Genomic DNA, 19101 nt, shown 5'->3' with positions numbered 1-19101 from the left:
AGTAACTACTCATTCTTCTAACCCAAGAGGTACTTCTCATAGAGGGTTGGGATTTTGTTTTTTCTGCTAGAGGTAACACATAACGTGTTTTAAAGTCAGCTTAAAATAAGGATATTTCTGTTCCTCCATAGGCCAAAAGGCAGGAATACAATCTGAAACGTTTGAGGCACATGAACAAAACCCTTCTATTCTTTCTCAACTACTGCAGCTTTTATACAGATTAAAGCCTCTTGACTTACCGTATCCCACTTGGCATTCATCTTCTCCTTTTCAAATTTAGCAAATTCTCTTCTGTCATGAATGATCATTAGTAGTTTCCAAATCAATAATAATGCAAGTCCAATAAGAACAATTCCAGCAACCACGCCAGCTACAATGGGAATGATGTCAGGGCCGCTGGGACATTCTAGGGAACAAAGCAAGGGAAGGATGATTTTACAAAATAGTAAAGGTAATGCATATCCAGATGCTTTTTAAATTTTATTTTGTACTGAAGCTAGCATCTTGAATATCAGAGATATGCCAATACAATTTTCCTTCCCAATAACATAAGTTTTAGAATGTGTATATCCAGTAACATTCCAGCTTATTTTTATCCTTCCAGTTTCTGTATAATCTCAGCAATAGAACAATTCATGTTCTGATGAAAGTCTACATACTGCTTAACCCCTTAAACATTCATCTAGATTATTAGAGTAAAATAACTAGCAATTGCATTTTAAACATACAAGAGCTCCAACTCAGAGCTCCAATTCAACCAGCTAGAGTACAAATGCAGATTAGCAAAACAGTCCCCACATACTCTATCAACAGTGTTACAGAAAAAGGTTGTTCCTCATGTTACCTCAGATGGCTGGGATTGTTAGTAGCTAACATGGAGATAAGTAATAACTTTGCTCCTGAGACAGACTTTAAGGATATTTCATCATCTTGGGAACTGATCTTTGATGAAATAAAATTTTTGAAAAGGCACATCATCTTTGGATAAAAATATAATGTACTTTCAAAATAAGTGAATTATGTGTTTAGAAAGAGTAATACAGATGCAAAATCATTTAAAGTGGCTGACATAGAAGCATATATGGAGACATATCCTCCAAAATAACACCCAACTCTTCTATTGATACAAAATTCTGAATAATCACAAACTGAACAAGGGCTTTTGCAGAGCACGATGCACAGCCTGAAGGAGTCAGAAGCAAAGAAGTGCAACTCCTGTGCTGTCAGTAGGAACACTGCTTCGCCCCCAAACTGCAGATTCCTAATCTTGGTCGCTGCCTCTGCAGGAGGGAAGTGGGAAGGGACGCGGCAAGAATTCCTTGGGAACCAGTAAGAAACAAGTGTCTGCTTCACTGAATACAGCTCCACTGAAGAGAGCTTGTTCCTTCAGCACTCATATGACACAAAATTAAGGTGCCTCCTTGTGCATGAAAGCTTGATTCAGCTCTTAACTAAGGCAACAGAAGTTTATCCGTGAAGAAAAGGTCAAACCCCAAATGCATAGGGCATATGTTGACTTGTCCCTAAAGAAGGCAGGGCTCAAAGTTTTATTCTATACTTTGGACTACATTTTTAGAGAATTTAAAAATATTCTGAAGTGGCACTTATTTCTAAGAGCCACGGACCACTGCACTGTATTAAGTGATGATGACCCAAATCATTGATTCTGAAAATTCCTTGAGTAGAATACAGCACTAAACCTTTTAACACACAAGGTGTGTATTTTGTATCAGACTTATAAAAATCAGATCACATGCTGCTAGTGTACAAAACCAGAATTTTTGCACTGTTAGATGCAACATCCAGCGATTCAAAATAACAACACTCTTGATTAATAAATGGTACATTACCAATTGAGCTATTGAATTGTTCTCCTTTTTGTATCAGAAGATTGAACAAAATCAAGAAGAGTTGACTACTAAGGATTTACCAAGTAATGTTTTTCAAATCTATTCTTGAAGGTACCTCTGTTAAGCAAAAGCAATGGCTCCCAACATGAAATAGCTTAAGCAGTTTGCAGCCCAGTACGCAATTTTGTGGTGTTTGCTTAAGACCGGTCTCACTAAGAAAAGGAAAAGGAAAAAAGCAGCAAAACCCCACAGACACCATTGTTTCTAACCTGCAGCACAAGCCTGGACAAAAACATTATCAAAATTTAGATATCTAGGACTTGCTACAAAACAGGTAAAACAAGCCTGAAAAGCATGTCAAGTGGAAAGATGAAATGCTTTAACAAATACACATATCTGATGAACTTTTTGTTTTTAAAAAAACAAAACCTGTTTCTGTCAGCCTAGAGGTTTGAAAAAACTAGATCTAGAGAGACTTAGGTTTTTCTAAAGCCACTCAAGTTCCAGTCATCCAAAACTCTCGCTCAGGGAACAGGTACTTATTTCCAAATGCGTCTAACTCATGCAAATCAACCAGAGCTACTTTGTCATACACAACAACTGCGTGAATTAACAACGATGAAGGGAGAGTAGGCAACGTCATGTTCATACCTGGGGTCTCTACCACATGGACATTGGCTTCACCATTTGAATTGACAGAATATGTGAAGTAGAACCAACAGTCATCAACATCCTTCTCTTTGCAATGAGACAATGGATCAGGCTGTCCGGGCTGTGGCAACTTGTCTCGACTTTCTACCCGTGTCATGTTGAAATGCATACATTCCTGAGAACACGTTTCCTTCTTTTCTCCCTTATCGAAAGCTCTACATTGAACACAGTCCCTGTGGAAGTACAAATCAGAAGCAATGCTTTTTAATATGTTCACAAAATATTTCTAGCATTTAATCTAAAGAGATATAAAGAAGAAAACGTGGAAAAAAAACCCAACAAAACCAACCCTTTTGCCATAAAGACCAGGAAAAAATAAAGCAAGACGCAGCTTTTCACCAGCCAGAACATTTATGTACTTTTTGATTAAAAAAATCCCCCATTAATAAATTCCTCATTCTCTGGATGACCCACGGGCTTCAAGGACAGGGAAAAAAAATTACCCTAATCTTTAAAAGAAAATAAGGCCCAAACTTTTTCAACACCTCCACATGGAAAATGAATACTCTCAGAGAGGGCAGTGTAGGAACATAACAATTACAGTTTAACAGTATCTGAGAGACAGGTTAAAAAGAACAAGCTGAGTGACAAGCTTTACAGTAGGCTATCACTCTGAATAACTCAATGAAAAAAAGCAGACTGAGCAGGATTTTTATAATAAGAAGACTGTGCTGAGAGAAAACCTTAAAGTCAGCTGCACAAAGCCAGGAATCAGCCCAGCCACTAATCATAAACTTATTTCAAAGTTTCCATGCAGAAAATGCTTGTTTTCCAAAAACTTGGATTTCCAAAGGCAGGGTTGCAAACTTCATTGGCCCACACAAATCTAGGTTTACTTTTCGACTGTCAGGATAGTTTGACTTATTTAATAGAGTTTCAGAATAAAAGTTTTAAGCAAAAAGCTCAGCTGAAGTTTTAACTACTCTGGAAATTGCACAGTATACAAGTACTTTTGTTACATTAATTTCTAGAGGTCAGGATGATGGGACTTCACAGCCTGTCACATTATAGACCTATGTTCCCTCCAGCTCTGCAGAAGGTTGGCTGTTGATAAACATACACGAAATAGGGGAAAGCTGTAATCTGCCCAAGCCAATCTGAATGGTTAAAACTCATTTAACATAACGTACGCATTTCTGTGCCTAACAAAAAATGGCAGGGAAAGAATTTAAGAAATAGTTAGCCTACTTGGAAGCAATCAAAATACTGTATTAATAGTGTTCTGTTTGTAACCACTGATTCTCACCCAACGACTTTTACTGTCTAAAGGGGTGTTATCATACAATGTCCCTACGCTTCAGGGCAGAATAAAGCATAGCATCAAAAGCCTAATTTTAAAAATTCTGCACATGTAAATATCACAAACTTAATGTATAGAAGCTTAGACCCGACCTTCCAGGTACTTACTTGTGCTCTGCACAAACACCAAGGCAAGTCTGACACATTTCACATGTGGGGCCTTGGAATTTGGGATCTGTACAATTACAGGTCCCACATTCGCAGGTTCCTCTTCCATTACAAATCTGCCCGTTAGATGCCATACATGGAAACGTGTCCAAGGAACAGTCACACGCGCTGCCAGTGAAGTTGGGGAAACACTCACACATCCTGCATTTGCAGATACCATTTCCTGTGCATTGAAAAGATATTGCAGTGAAATGAAGCCTAACACAAAATTTATGACAGTAAGATATAAATGTTCACCATCTCATGATAGATATAGGCAAAAGAAAACCCCGGTGTAGAGATAATGAAGACACGAATGAGCTACAAAATAAATTTTAGCTCCTTGAAAAGCTATTTACAGGCATTTCTCCCCTTTCAGTTCTGCTACATTTGGATTTCCTTTCATAAACAAAATAACAAGACTAGGGAAAGCTGATCAAGAACAGTATAATTAGATGGCCATATCTCCTGGGTGGAGAGCATTACAGAACTGCTTCAGTTCACAATTTTATACGTATACAGATGCATTGATCACTACTGTCTTTGTATCTATCACTATGTAAATTATAAAGCAGCACCTAAAAAGATGAGGAATGCACTAACTTAGATATCACAACACAGAAAAATGAAACACTTTCAGCTCCCTAGAATACCACCATTCAGCTGCTGTACTTCTGACCTCATCCACCCAACCAAACTTTATGCTCCTTATACTCCCTGCGCAGGAACAGGATACATCTACCTCTAGAAGGGCGATTTGGATGAAACAGAAAGATCTTTGGCTACACCCCTCCTTCTCCTGAGAGAGACTACAGTGAGAATAAAGTGTTTAGGTCAATGCTTATCTGTCACCATATATTTCGGAACACCACTACCATTGCTCCTACTCTTTGTGGAGCTGGCAAGCAACAGGTGTAGACTGAGGTAGTAGTTACCCTCCTACCAGGTACTTCCACATGCAAAGCAGCCTAGGGAAGTTATAGGACAAAAATACTTGCAGCAAACTAATTTAGACACTGGTTGCCAGAAGATTTTCTAAATTGCTTTTGGTTTCAGGAATTAACTGCTGTCAAGAGTCTTGTTCCAAGCACTTAAGGTGTTTTTCTGGATCTTGCACATTCTAATCTTCACTTACCTTTCAGAATAGTCTCATTGGTATCTTGTTAAGCACCAGGTCAAGCACTCACTATTACAAGTAAGCTGAGGTCATTCTCTCTTTTTATTGACACAGTAGTTACACTGAGCCAGATAACATTATAATTTCAGGCCAGTTGTCTCAGCATTCTGTACTACAATACCTGATGATAATTCTCTAATAAACAGCAGAAGTCAAGTTCACTTCATATCCTTCTCTTGGAGCTGTGATTCAAGGAAGGTGAAACGTGTATTAACCCCCTATATGTTCATCATCACAGAGAGCTGTTTTATTAATAGGCATTTTCAATCACTGAATCTGTGGATATTCGCACCTCTGTTATCAGTAGCTATAACCTACAAGCTAAGTATCACTACTCTACAGGGTAGAATTGACAGACTTGTGAACTGCTGGCCAGTTTTGCCTGCAGAAAACTCTGAAGCAGTTTCTCACCTCCACAAATCAAACCATTTGATCGATCACAGTTGAAGTTATCACATTCACAATATTTGCCAGAATACACTTCGTTGGTGTTTTCTCTTTTCTTGCATACGCATTGTCCACAAATACATTCTCCATTGTTACTGCATATTTCTGTGCTGTTCTCCCTTCTGCAGTAAGCATCCATATCCTCACTATTTACTTCATCTGTACTACATTCACACAGTCTTCCAATACGTCCCTCGTTACATCTACAAGGTAAAAACATGACTGAAAATATAAACTTAAAAGTCATACAATATAAAGACTGCAAAAATACCACAAAGAAGAGGAGTAAGAGTGACTATTCTCTCAAGGGATTTTCCAAGGTAAAACTTCAAATGAGATTTCCAGCTGACTTCTACATAGCCTTTCTTGAAGCCACTGGAGCAAACTGGACTAAATTGCTTCTATGACGATTACTTGATCCAGGTGAGAAACTGTGTGTCATCAACTCTAAATTGCCACATAAGCACTATTAATCCCTCTCTTGTGACAGAAAAATAATTATTTTTAAGTGACAGTGGCTGTTCACTGTAGCTGCTGTCATCTTTCCATGAAAAGATTTCCCATGAACAGCAATTTGGCAGGACAGCAGATGATCTTCAAAGCTGCTGAGACAAGATCTTCAGGAATCAGCACTTCTCATTACCAAGGTTACAATATCAACGAACAAATGGAGGTTGTTCTTGTTCCCAGCACTGACTGACCAGCTGTTGTGGAGAGTCAGGAACAATGCTTCCATCAGGAACCTGTTACTGTTGCAAAAGCAAAAGACTGTTTTTACCCACGGCTCTATTCTACCCTATGTGAAACCACAGGGACACCAGTGACAGTGATACCAAGTTTAGTAAGTCTTTCTACACAAAGATGGGAAAAATCTGCTTTTCTTATATAAAGGGAACGTAAAAAACTGACTGCAAACTGGAGCAATGTATCCACTACTTATGGCCCAGAGTGGCTTATTCCTCAACTTACAGAATTCTGAGCAGTTAGGTGGCCATACCTCAGTCTTTCAAACACCCTGTTAACCACCACCAACAAATTCACGAGGCAAACATACGTCAGTTCTATGTCAAAAGTCCTCTAAGATTAAACTTGGTATCTTTTGTTTTATTTTTAATAACAGTAACATATTAAACCATGAGGTATGAGACTTCCAAATTTCATTTCAGTTACAGTTCATTGAGCAGGAGCCAATATTGTTTTCCAAAGTCCTGGATCTTGTTTTCCTAGAGAAGTACTTAAATTCATTCTGCTCTTACCGTTCTCATCTCAAGTGTTTCCAGGAAGAAAAAGTTTTCATTTTTGCTGTAGGTTTCTTGGAGGGGAAGAAAAGGCTAAAACCTTGACTTACTAGGCTGATCTTCAACCAGTCTCCACTGAAATGCTAAGATTTTGCTCTGCTTTTATTATGTGTCATCCATTGTGTATAATACCAGAAAATCCCCTATCATTTTACTTACTTTTCAAATATGTACTAAGAAATACACATCTAATCTAATCCCTGTGATGAGCAATAATGGACATTTCAAAGGCATATGTACACAAAAAAAGCGATATATAGTCTGAAAAATTTATAGAGCTATGCAATTAGAAGAAATATTGTAATAAGACCCCAAAAGGTTCAAAATAAAGTAGGGAGAAGAGATTGGGGATGTCATCCAAAATAAAAGGTTGTTCTTTTATGACTTTTTACTCTTCCACAGTTGGTGCCAATCTGGGTAGGAGCTCCTCCCAAAAAACTAGGAAGCCTTTGAATTTCTCAAGACCACAGACCTCACAATAGAAGGATAAAATTAAATCAGTATGAATATTTGCAAGAATATCACAGATGAATCCCATTTATTTTGTTCCATAAATCCATAGTTTTGCCATATTAAACGGACCTCTCACTTAAATAAAGAAACAGGAAAAGCGGTAGGACCTTTATCATTTAAAGAACTGACTCAAGGCCAAATTTTAACTCTGACTTGTGCAATAGAGCCAATATAATGATCAATACTATGAATTCCAGCACATGAATTCTTTGCAGACATAATACAGCATATCAAAATATCCTAAAAGAAACACGTCTGTAACAAATTCTTGTCCTTTCACTTAAAGAAATTAGTAAATCCAAATGAAACAAAGGTCTTGCTAATATTCCCCTTTTGCAAAAATAAATAAAACGTCTATTTACTTACCTGCATGCACCACATTCAAATGTTCCATTGCCTTCGTGGCAGGCTGGACTATTAGGTTCTCCTTCACTTTGGCACTGACATTCACAGATGAACTGGAGATTAATTTCCACTTCTTCAGTGAATCCCAGTGGTTTAATCTTAATTGTTTCATTTCGTCCTTTCTTTGGACATTCATTAGCTGTTACATTAATCTCAAATTTAACCTGCAAAGAAAAATAAATGGAGTGCCACATTATTTAAAGGTGTTTTGCCTGTAACTATTAAAAAAAATACTGAGTGTTGGACATTTTAAATTAATTTTGTATTTGGGTAGCAGCACATATACTGTAAGTTACCTCATCTCCGATTGAAATGTTAGAACATTTCCTTCCATCTTCTTGTGTGTCATTCACTCCATTCTTGCAGAAAGATTTATAACTGATTGTCACTCCTTTTGGTAGCTTACTGTTTTCCAAGATAACCTCTGAAGAAAGGGACTAAACCAATAATTATTAGCTAACTTCAAACTGAGTTGCATTAAGCTTTTTGCTGAAAAAAAAGACATTATACAACTATGCACATTCTAACCAGTAATCCCACAGGCACATTGGAATTATGTAAACTCCAATGCACCGAGAAACACCAGCCTGGGGCTGTCTGTAGTCGTACTATGGTGATCTCTTCTCACAGCTGAACCCTGTTACGCAGGGTCGGAGCAGGTCTCCCCAGATGTCTGAGGCACTTGTTTGCTCCAGGTACTCCAAAGAAGAAATGGGTCTTATTTACACGACACAGCTATGAAGAAAATAATTTGGGGCCAAACCCAGGACTCCCTAGGTGTGGAAATTTCCCCTGGATGGGGAAATTTACTTTAGGGTCAAGAGGTTGCAAAATGTCTCATTTCTCTTCCACACGGAAGGAAAGCAAAGAACTGAAGGTACTGAAGAAACAGTGTGGTTTTTGGTTGTGGATTTAATTTTTTAAAAGAGAAAACATGGATGATAACTTTTTCTTTGTAGTATTGTTTTAAGTGGCTTTAAGAGCGTATGTTTGTAGTCATCTAACCTCTTATTGCCATAGCGTTTGAATGTCTAATGTGGTTTTACTGCAATGGCAGTACTTTTATAGTTTAGTATACTCACTTCCTATTTTGTAGAAAAAAAATTAAATCCACCTTCGAGTATCTGCCTGAAAAACTCATAATAACTTAGAGGGAAGAAAAACTAATCTACCTGAATAAAAACTGAACTTACATTGTACGCATCAATGATCAGCTGAATCACATTGCTGGAGTTTGAAGACAATGTCCCCACTGCTGACTTCGGTATCAGATTTTTCAATTCCTTTCAATATTTACAAAAGGAAAAGGAAAATTAGAATCGTACTAACAAACAGAGTATAATTTGTACTATAAATATGTGTACAGTGATATAATGCTTTTGTGGATTAACTACTCAAGATCAAGTACTTCAGAAAACAAGGCTACCGTGTTGCCAGTGATCTTCATTATTTTACCAGTTATGCATAGCACTACTAGTATAAACAAATATTCAGCTTTTTCTTCTCTTTCGCATTTTCATGTTAAATTTGGTAATAGAATACTATGACCTTCTCTTGCACAAGTTGACCACATATGTCTTCAAGATCTTAAAGATGACCCATACCTCCAGTGCATTAAAGATAGGCAGATAAACGATGACTTCCAATGAAAAAAAAAACTTACGATTTCACATCATTTAAAAATGCCAAAACAAAAAAACACACCTTGTTAGGTTAAAGAGTGGAAAAAATATGCATTCCCTTTACACAGTCATTTCCTATTTCACAATCACATCCAGAAGTTTAGTTAATTTTAAACATCAGGAATATAAATAGACCACATAGGAAAAAATATGTTCTTTCATAAGGGTGTCTCTTGATTCAGTGTCCACACCCACCTCAGCTATTTTGCTGTAAAAGTGTTCATAAAAATTAGCACTGCAAATATGTTCTTCTCTCCCTCCTACCTATAAAGAGGGGCAAGGAGGAGGGGCACTTTGTTCTTGGAAATTACACACACTCAGTATCAGCTTGCACAGGTAAAAATGGCTTAATAAAAATGTGAGTAGCAAAATACTGCTTACACAATCACTTACTTCCATAATTATTTTAATTTCAAATCAAGCAGTTTTAATGACTTCAAGCAAATCTGAGTCAGCCTTAGTGCTTGGGCAAAAAGATGTAGAGAGACCAGAACGATGTTATTTATCTTTACCTTATAAACTGCCTGAAACTCTTCAGTAACAGCAAAGATTGTCTGAATATTGTTCTCACTAAGCTTCTGTACCAGATGAGCAATAGAGGGATAATCCTATAAAAATCAAGCATAAAATGCAATTCAAATTTGTGACACATTGCTAGAAAACCATCAGAAAGACTTTGACATCATAAATACAAATCACCTTTAGAAACTTACGTAAGACTTCTAACTAGCCAGCTTACATCACAGTTCTAAAGTAAAACAACCTCTGAAAACGAACATGTATTGAAAAGATTCCATATTAAAACCGCCTATCTTCATGGGACTTCACATTATCATATTCCCTGCCACTTCAAGTCTCCAGGTTAAATCCCTAATCTCAACATTCTCATAAAATTACCTTTGGTAATTTTCCATATGACTTATCTCAGTGAAAACCACCACATTTTGCTCTGTTTCATAAAGAACCACACACTTTGTATCACAAGATTTCAAGCAGTCTTAAAAGAACTGGTCATGCTCTCTCTTTTACAGTATTTTTCACAGTAGTAAAATACTTCTGAACACAAAGACTAGCAAACTGATAAAATAATGGGAAAGTCAGCACAGTTTGCCAGTGGACATGCAGGATTATTAATTATTAAAAAGGTTAATATCCAACAACAGAAATCATAGTGTGAAAGGTGCCAGTTCTTGAGATTTTCCAATTAAGACTGGATTAATTCTTGCATATTTGCTTCAGTTAAGCTAAAGTCACTTGATGTAATAGAGGTAAATGGGTAAAGTTCAAAAGATGTAGCAGCCTGAAACTAAACCAGATGACCTAATGAGATTTTTTGAGTTTAAGCATCCCAAAATATTAATTTCCCTAGAAGATGGTGTACAGACTTACATAATAGTGGCTCATTGTGTACATATTATTTTCCAGATGACATTTCCCATCATTTGGTAAAACAATTCCACCAAGTTTACCATCGCCTGCAAAGTGAAATCCAGCATCCGTGGAAAACACTAACAGCCTTGTAACATTTCTCCAGCCAATTTGATCCTTGGAAAACAAACACATAGATTTTTGGTATTTTGCAGCAATTTATTTATAGCCTTGGGGACCAACGCTTGAGAGATAAATGCATTAAAAAGTAGACAGACGTAGAAGAAGTCATACTGCAAAAGTGTCACCCTGGAAATCACATAATTCACTAAAACCTTAAAAGCACTTGCATCTAATTAAAGGCCTACTCCCAAAAACCTGCTGCAGGTTTTTCCACCAAAGGCAAGAAACATTCTTTTTGAGATCTGCTTTGGTCTGTTCAGCTCTCACTAGAGTAACTGAAGAGCGATAGGGTTTTAGAAATCAGTCCAGCTCTTTAAAGCCAAGTCCACTTCTCTGTCACTACCACACAGCCCAAGCACAGGGGACAACGTTAGTGTGTAGGGCACTGCTGCAGTCCTGAATTGGAAGATGACGGCTTGCCCAGCATTAGGCTCTGAAGAATCATCAGGCTTTGCCAGTCTAGTCCAGATTTGTACCCAGCATAGTGCTTGCCAGACAACTGCCCCTTTTCACTGTCCCACAAGCATCCTGGCCCAAAACTGGAGGGCCCAATTCTGTAACCTGCCCTTTCCTTTTTTTTTTTAATTCTTCCTCAAGTTGATGCCCTAGTTCATTTAAAGAGTGAAGACCATATAAAAGTGTCACATACATACCAGTTACCAAAAAAAAAAAAACCAAACACCCAACAAAAAACACTAGAAGGCTTATGATTAAGACTGCACTTTTAAAATAAGCCTCCATATTGTTTCAGAAGTCCTGACTCCGTTGATCAACAGCAAAAATAATATGGTAACAAAGCAATAAATTTTGATATCACTTTTTTGGGAGTCCATGTTGTACAGGTGCATAGAATGGTCTGTCACACTACAGAAACATCAGAGAATGCAGTGATCTAGATCAGATCTTCAGAAATAAACAAAAATCAGGTTTCCATCTAGTACTGCCTGAGAAGCCAGCAGAAGTTACAATTCAAACTATTCTGAAACAACAACTACAAGAAGCATTTAAAAACTTGAAATAATTTGAGAATAGTTGCTTACTCAGGATTTCATACACCTTTGAGCAGAATTTAACACTTCTTTTACAGCAAACTTCAAAAACTTTGTCTTTAGAGGTCATGTTCGCAACAGATGGATACATTCCAATCAACACACTCACATTTCCTAGTTTCATTCGCTCACTAGAGATCTCTACAAAAAGACAAATGCATGTATCCATGCAGTCTGCCTAGTCTCTCGTCTTGCTAGCATGAGATGCCATGTTCAAGCATCAGCCACCATAACACATAAGGCTGTATACAGACAATTGCATTTAATAGAGCAGTAAAAGAAAACTAATACAGACTTACCCCACAAACTGCAACCTGCATTATTGCATCAAATCCACCTTCAGGAGAATCTAAATTCCCAGAAATGTGCTGTTTACCTACAAGTTCATTGAATTTATTTCCTTCACTGGTAAGGCTGAGCACATTTTTATAGCTAAATGGACTTGTACAGTTCTGGTCACCTGTACAAGGATTTCTGAGTTTGGCTGGTGTTGTACTTATATATGGCATCACAGTTTTCTCCACAAAAGAGCCAAAACCTAAGACAGAACAGTAAAAACCCTGTAAGCTGAAGAATGGAATTATCTTATTTCTATTATGACATAAGAATGCAAATGCATTATAGCTCAACTGATGTCAGAAATAGCTCTCATCCTTGTTTACATTCCACTTTCTCCATCAAGACCAAGTACTCTTATATTCCACAGGTTCTATGTATTACAATATCTGTCATAATATTGCTAATGTAAAAAAAAACTTCATCCATAATCATGTGAAAAACATCAGGAATGAAACTTGATTTTATTACCTTTTTTTTTTTTTTAGAATAAGCAAAGCTTTCTTACCAATTCGAAAGTCTGAAGTTATTTTTTCCATTTCTAACATCAGAGCTGTTCCAAGACTTTTCACATTTTCTAAATCATCTTTCATAGAATAGGAGAGGTCCATAAGATAATAAAGGTCAATGGGGTAGTCTTCAGCTCTCTTAAATTTTAATGAAAACGTTTGGGGTTCCCCTGTTTCAGAGATTAAACAACAAATAGAAACCATTAAAAAATCCACAGCTGCAACAGTAAGAAAAATGCATTTTTAAGTGAAGTCTTTGAAATACTGATGGAGGTTTTGAATTAGAGGTGAGTGATTTTTTTTTATTCTGTTAATTGAAATGCTTAACACCAAATTATGATGAAAAAAATTGTCATGTATTTCTTTCAAACATCCAATTTCATATTTCCGAAGTATTTAATCTCCCTGTAGAAAATACCAGCCTGCCAAAAAAAAAAATCAAGCTTCTCTTAGTTGCTGCAATTTCAAATCCTCATACTTGCAATAATTTTAACAAGGTTCCTGTAAGATCTAATAGCACAAATTTTTAATATCTATTTGCATCCAAAATTATTCTACATTGTTTAAATAGGTTTATAAAAGAAAAATCAGTTCTGGATGGAATATTTCAAGTTACTTTGCATCAAATACAGGCCAAGAGCATAGAAATAGCAGTGAGATAATGGCAAGTTACTACCCGTTGCAATTGTAAGCCTAGACCATGAGTTTTGCCAACAGAAGTGTGTAGTCTCACTCTGACGTTGAAAGACACTGCAGACAAATTACACACACACACCCCCTGCCCCCCTGGGAAAATGGAAAAGTACTCTTTTCCTATTATATATGAAATACAGAACAGAATCAGAAGTTTTTTTGCCCCATACCCCTCAGTCACCAAGTCAAATGGTGACATTGCTGCTGCTTGTCTGCTTACTAATGACCAAACATTTGCTTAAGATGAGCAAAATTAGCAAACTGGGGAAACCATTAGATTGGCAAAATAACAGCATATGGATCACGCAGCTATGCAGCATGGTTTTCACACAAAAACAATAAAACCCCAACTCCCCCCTCAAAAAAACCCAAACAAAACCCACCACCAAAAACAAAACCTAAAAGCTTTAGATTTTCCTTAGCTACTGTTTAAGAGAGCCTGCAGAGAAAGCAAGTATCTGTCTCTGCAAGCACACAGTCCCCTATTGGAAAACTTATTACCAAGAGAAGCACTTAGAGAAATAACCTTTTGGGTAATTAGGTTCCAGTTGCCCAGGTCCCTCATATGTTCTGATGAAGAAACTTCTGTGTCAACAGAGGGACAGTAGTTTGGTTTGAAGCTGAAAGGGTCACATTAGAAATAAATAGGGGCAATACCAAAATTGCAAAATAACTTTCCTTTCCTTTCCTCTCTTCATCATGCTGAGCTTCTTCAGATCATCTTGCATTTATTAAGGCAATCACCATCAAGCAGCTGACCCCATGTACAGGCTCTTATTCCAGGTAAATATAAGGTAGCTGTTGAATGTGTCTGCAGTACCTAGGAACTCTCCTTAAGGACAATCTACACTGCTCGACTACTGCATGAGCTACTAGCCCTGGATTCCCCCTCCCCATTTGAATGAAACAAAGTTATCCTTAGAGGCTGGAAATGGCACACAACTACTTTGTTCTCACTACTGTAGTCCTGTGACCACATCTTTAGCCTCTGGGAAGTATTTTACGTAGCAATTAAAAAAATCGTGCTGTGTAACTACACAAAACCATTCAGTTCAGACACACAGACTTTAGGAAACAGCAGTACTTCAAGGAAAAGGAAATGCTCTCATAACTTGTCTAAGTTTTTGCACACTCTTCTACTTTCGTTCTAAGAAGCCACACTGTAAAAATAAACTACAAAATGCTGTGAATTAAATAATTTTACCTTTCCAATACACATATCAATCAATGCTGTATGTATTTTCTCATAAATTCTATTGGGAATAAGTGATAATATCTAACCTTTCATTAAAAAAACCCAAAAACCAAATACTGTTTGTTTTGTTTTGGGAGTATTTAAACACTTGGGGCTGACCTAAACAGCTCTGCTATCATTCAGGTTCTCTGAACAACAGTAGTTTCTGTAACAAAATGGTTACACATTAAAAACAAAAAATGCAGATGTGGTGGTGGTGACAGAAAAATCATCCGAAGACTAGAATGAAACTGCACTTACCGACTCTTAGTTTCAGTACTAATTTTTGCGGCTGGATCTGTGTAATGGCCTCTGGTTTCAGCTTCTCTGCAGCACCTATCTTACGATTCGTTACTTCTCTATCTTCAAGCACGTGTTTGCTACCTCTGGGATTTTCTATATCTTCCATGGGACAACCTTTACTCTTTAGTGCTGCCAAGTCATCGCATCGGGCAGATGTTGGTTCTCCTTCTTGCAAAAAGTCCTAGAAAACACAGGCAAGAGGATATCAAGTTTACAGCTACCTGCAATTCGTCACACTGTACCCACAATAAAGCTTTTTACAATTACTTTTTTTATTTTGAAGTTCAATAATAAAACACACAGACCTGAAATATGTTAAATTATACTAAATACATCAGTGACTACTGTTTAGTCCATGAGTTTGCAGCTACTTACACTTACCTGCATATAAGATGTAAGCAAAACAAAATTTTAAAAATGCCCAATGCCACCTCTGACAGAAGGACATGCTTTTAAATTAGCTACTCTAAAAGTGACAGCAGGTGGAAAAGCTCTCATCTTCATGTAGTTGTCAATAATGTGAACCTATTTGTACAGCCTACTTGGCAACTACCCTCCCTTTTATCTTCTTTGTTTGTTTGTTTGTTTTGAAAGGCTTTAATTAAAGATTATGTAAGCATACCTTGGTACTCCACAACAAAATAATGGCAATATGCTGACAGAGTGGAGGAAAAACAGACAACTCTATTTTGGGGAAATTCAATATGAAAGTAAGATCCATAAGCAAAACCAGTATGTTAACTTTGTTCTGAACAACAAATTACCATTACCTCAAACCTAAAAAAAGCTCTAACCTCAAATATGAATAAATAAGGCTTCTAATTGAGAAACTTGTCTATTCTGCATATAAATAAATATATCTTAAACTTTGTCAGTTCTTGATGACTAGAACCTACAACAAATCTGACAGCTCAAGGCCAAATTTTAAAGGTAGTCAGCTGAATTAATTGTTTAAAGTTTATAAGCTGGTTTGGGGGATAGTAAGTAGGTACCATATGGAAATAAATACAGACTATCATCTTCTAGCAAGAAAGGGGAAATTTCCCAGTTTTCATTAACCGAAGAACAGCTGTGGAAAACATTTTCTTCTGTTTCTAACCTGAAGACGACACTTCAGCATAGACTGGTTAAGTCACACAATTTAAGGTTATCTTACATTTTGCATTTCCTGAATTTAATTTTTTAATTACGTAAGAAAGCAGTCTTTTTATGTATCATACTGAAACAAACAATCCACCCACACAAACCAGTCTCCTCCCCTTCCAAGCCTATGAACAGAAAACTAAAATTTGAACAGCTTTCTTTTACAGAAGACAACCGTCAATCTCTTCCCCTCCTATGTCTTCTCCACCTCTGTCTACCTAAAATTACTTTTACTCTAATGTCACTGTAGGAGTATAATGAAGCATACTTAAAATCATTCCAGCATGGAATCTGTCTGGGTAACTATAAGACAACCTGTAGGGTCTGTATACACTTAAGATTTAGAAAAGTAGAAGTAAGCACGTTGTGAAAAGCAATTCTACTCAAACCAGAACATCAGGAAAATCGTAGTATCTGATTTTTTAAGTACATGTTAGTATCAAAATGAAGAGCTACAGGAAACTATTATTAACGAAAATAGACATTTGTATAGGTTTAAAGTATTTACTAAAATCTGAAACCAAGGGGAAAAAAAACAAACCATAAAAGTAATTTCACACTTACTGTTTTTTTACACCAACCACAGTTTGGTCCTGCTTGTATACATTCACCACATGATTTCGCATTAGCTTTTATGCAGTCACTTCCACCTAGCAAAGAACACAAATCAGTCAGTTAATTTATTAAAAGCTGCTAACAACAACATTTTAGTTTGTTTCATTCTCGCTTTGTAAACTAAGCTTTAACTACAAACAGGTTATTAACACGAGATATGACTGGCATATTGCCATTAGCACTCATCTAACATTGATATATTTATCTACATAAATATCTGCTAAATATATGTAGTTTTAAAGCAACATTAAACTACTGCAATGAAATTAAGTGACTTACCTTGCTGAGCAAATCCATTCCATATTAAACAACAGAGGATGCCAGCCCATGTGAGCAGTTTTAAATTACTCTGAAATACACAATCAGAAGACCAAATTGTATGATTTGTCGTAACAAGTAAGCAAAACAAAAAAAAAGTTGCACGAAACTGCAGACATGTAACTGTGTTTCAGAGGAGACAAGGAACATGGAGCAGATGCAAATCAAGTTATCTTAGTTGTACCAGCTGGACACTTTTTTTCTAAGACAACCATGTTTGTGGGCTAAACTTTGTATTTAGAAGACATTAAACAGGGTAGCTTCTTCTTAAATTATTTCGAAATACTCTTATGTTAGGTAAACAAGCAAGCTATGAGAAATTTGGAAACGCTCTTCAGTCAGGGCAGGCGGAAGAACCCAAACCAACCGATTAACATCTCAAAAAATATTTATGCTCTAAATGTTATCAGAGATACAGACTTCTAAATAAAGATACCACAGAAATACAAGATGGAAACAAGAGAGCTATAGACCTTCTCTTCAGTCTCTGTTTTAAGATAAACTTCAAGGCCCTTTCAAAAATATTTTCCTCAGAATCTCCAAAGGGCATTTTACAGCCTAACTTTGCACCTTACACTCCAAAGTAGGAATTTTCTCTCACAATATGTAATAAAAATCATCCTTGATATAAACGCAGCCCCTTTTTATTTCTTTAGGCAACACAGAATTAATGGATACCATCTTTATTAAATAAAAAACACTTTACCCTTTGTTCAGTGCTGTAAATCTTAATGAAAGCCTGGCAGAAAAAATACATACATATATAAAAAACCCTATATAGTCTATATGCTTTATGAGACAAGATTTGAATGCCTATAAACCACAGTGTAAGGCTACTGACTTGTCATTTTCCCTAATTATTGGTGAGGCTTCACTTAGCACTCCAGAGTTAGAATTATGTTCTATAAATAGGTTTCAAATATACTTTTTTTTTTCTAAATTTTCTTCTACTCTAATAGCGGGTAGTCGGCCAAGGTCAGTTGTCACATCTTCTGATTTTTGGTACTTTTGAAATCCCATTTCTCTTTTATTCATTATAAGAATTCTGACAATGTGGACCCTGGCTGCCAACTTCCTCGGTCTTCCTAAAATGTTATTGCTAATTAAAGCCTTTCCAGTCATCCTGGAAACATCAATATACTTAATACCTTTTTGTTCTAAAAAATATCTTGCAATACAGCCAAGGAAAAATGAACTTGGCAGAGTCTTTTAAAATGAACCTGTCATTTTCTAGAAGATGTACTATTTTTCAGATAAATTAGCAGCAAAGTGAGCAATGCTTAAATAAGCATAGCAGTTGAGCTTTGGTTTTCCCACACTGATAGGGAGTCATTCATAATCGTTGCTTTGCACATCCAGCCAGACCTAATGGAGAAGGGATAGCTGCTCTAAAATCTGGTGGATAAAGTTTCAAACAGAAGCCAACCCTTTGCTAACAAATTGTATCTAACAACAGTATTATATGGTTCATGTTTTTCTGATAAATCATTTTGGCCTGCTCTTCTCTTCAGTGGATGCTATAGCCAGGGGGTGGGGGAGTTCAGACATAGGAAAATTAAGAGAATTTGCTGTGCAATGACTTTGCTAGATGTTATGCATATAAGAAATTACTGATTAAAAAAATAAAGAAAAAATTGAACTGTGATTTATACCTTACTTAACTTTTGAGCATTACTTATTGCACATATCTAACTCCAATTTTTCCCTCTGCCCATCGCTGCAGACGTCAGTCCTTCATTCACAAACTCTTTTTCACGAACACTCTAATTATTAAGTCCCCTCTATAAGCAATCACCTCAATCAAAACACGCAACCACAAAC

General features: G+C 36.6%; 1 protein-coding gene across 1 annotated transcript in view; it reads right to left on the bottom strand.

The window, feature by feature from the left end:
- Positions 1-19101, bottom strand: part of ITGB1 (integrin subunit beta 1) — a 44621-nt gene that overhangs the window by 6952 nt on the left and 18568 nt on the right. The window contains exons 2-15 of the mRNA XM_075082492.1: positions 17242-17311; positions 16912-16997; positions 15163-15385; positions 12974-13144; positions 12429-12667; positions 10919-11074; positions 10042-10137; positions 9041-9130; positions 8144-8284; positions 7809-8011; positions 5596-5834; positions 3969-4191; positions 2502-2734; positions 240-406 (exon numbers count right to left, since the gene is read on the bottom strand). Of these exons, the coding sequence (XP_074938593.1) occupies positions 240-406; positions 2502-2734; positions 3969-4191; positions 5596-5834; positions 7809-8011; positions 8144-8284; positions 9041-9130; positions 10042-10137; positions 10919-11074; positions 12429-12667; positions 12974-13144; positions 15163-15385; positions 16912-16997; positions 17242-17311 (2337 nt within the window). The remainder of the gene's footprint in view (positions 1-239; positions 407-2501; positions 2735-3968; positions 4192-5595; positions 5835-7808; positions 8012-8143; positions 8285-9040; positions 9131-10041; positions 10138-10918; positions 11075-12428; positions 12668-12973; positions 13145-15162; positions 15386-16911; positions 16998-17241; positions 17312-19101) is intronic.

The sequence above is a fragment of the Phalacrocorax aristotelis genome, chromosome 2, assembly GCF_949628215.1.
Source record: "Phalacrocorax aristotelis chromosome 2, bGulAri2.1, whole genome shotgun sequence".
Taxonomy (NCBI): domain Eukaryota; kingdom Metazoa; phylum Chordata; class Aves; order Suliformes; family Phalacrocoracidae; genus Phalacrocorax; species Phalacrocorax aristotelis.
The sequence above is the reverse complement of the archived record's forward strand: the minus strand, read 5'-3'. Positions and strand labels throughout refer to the sequence as shown.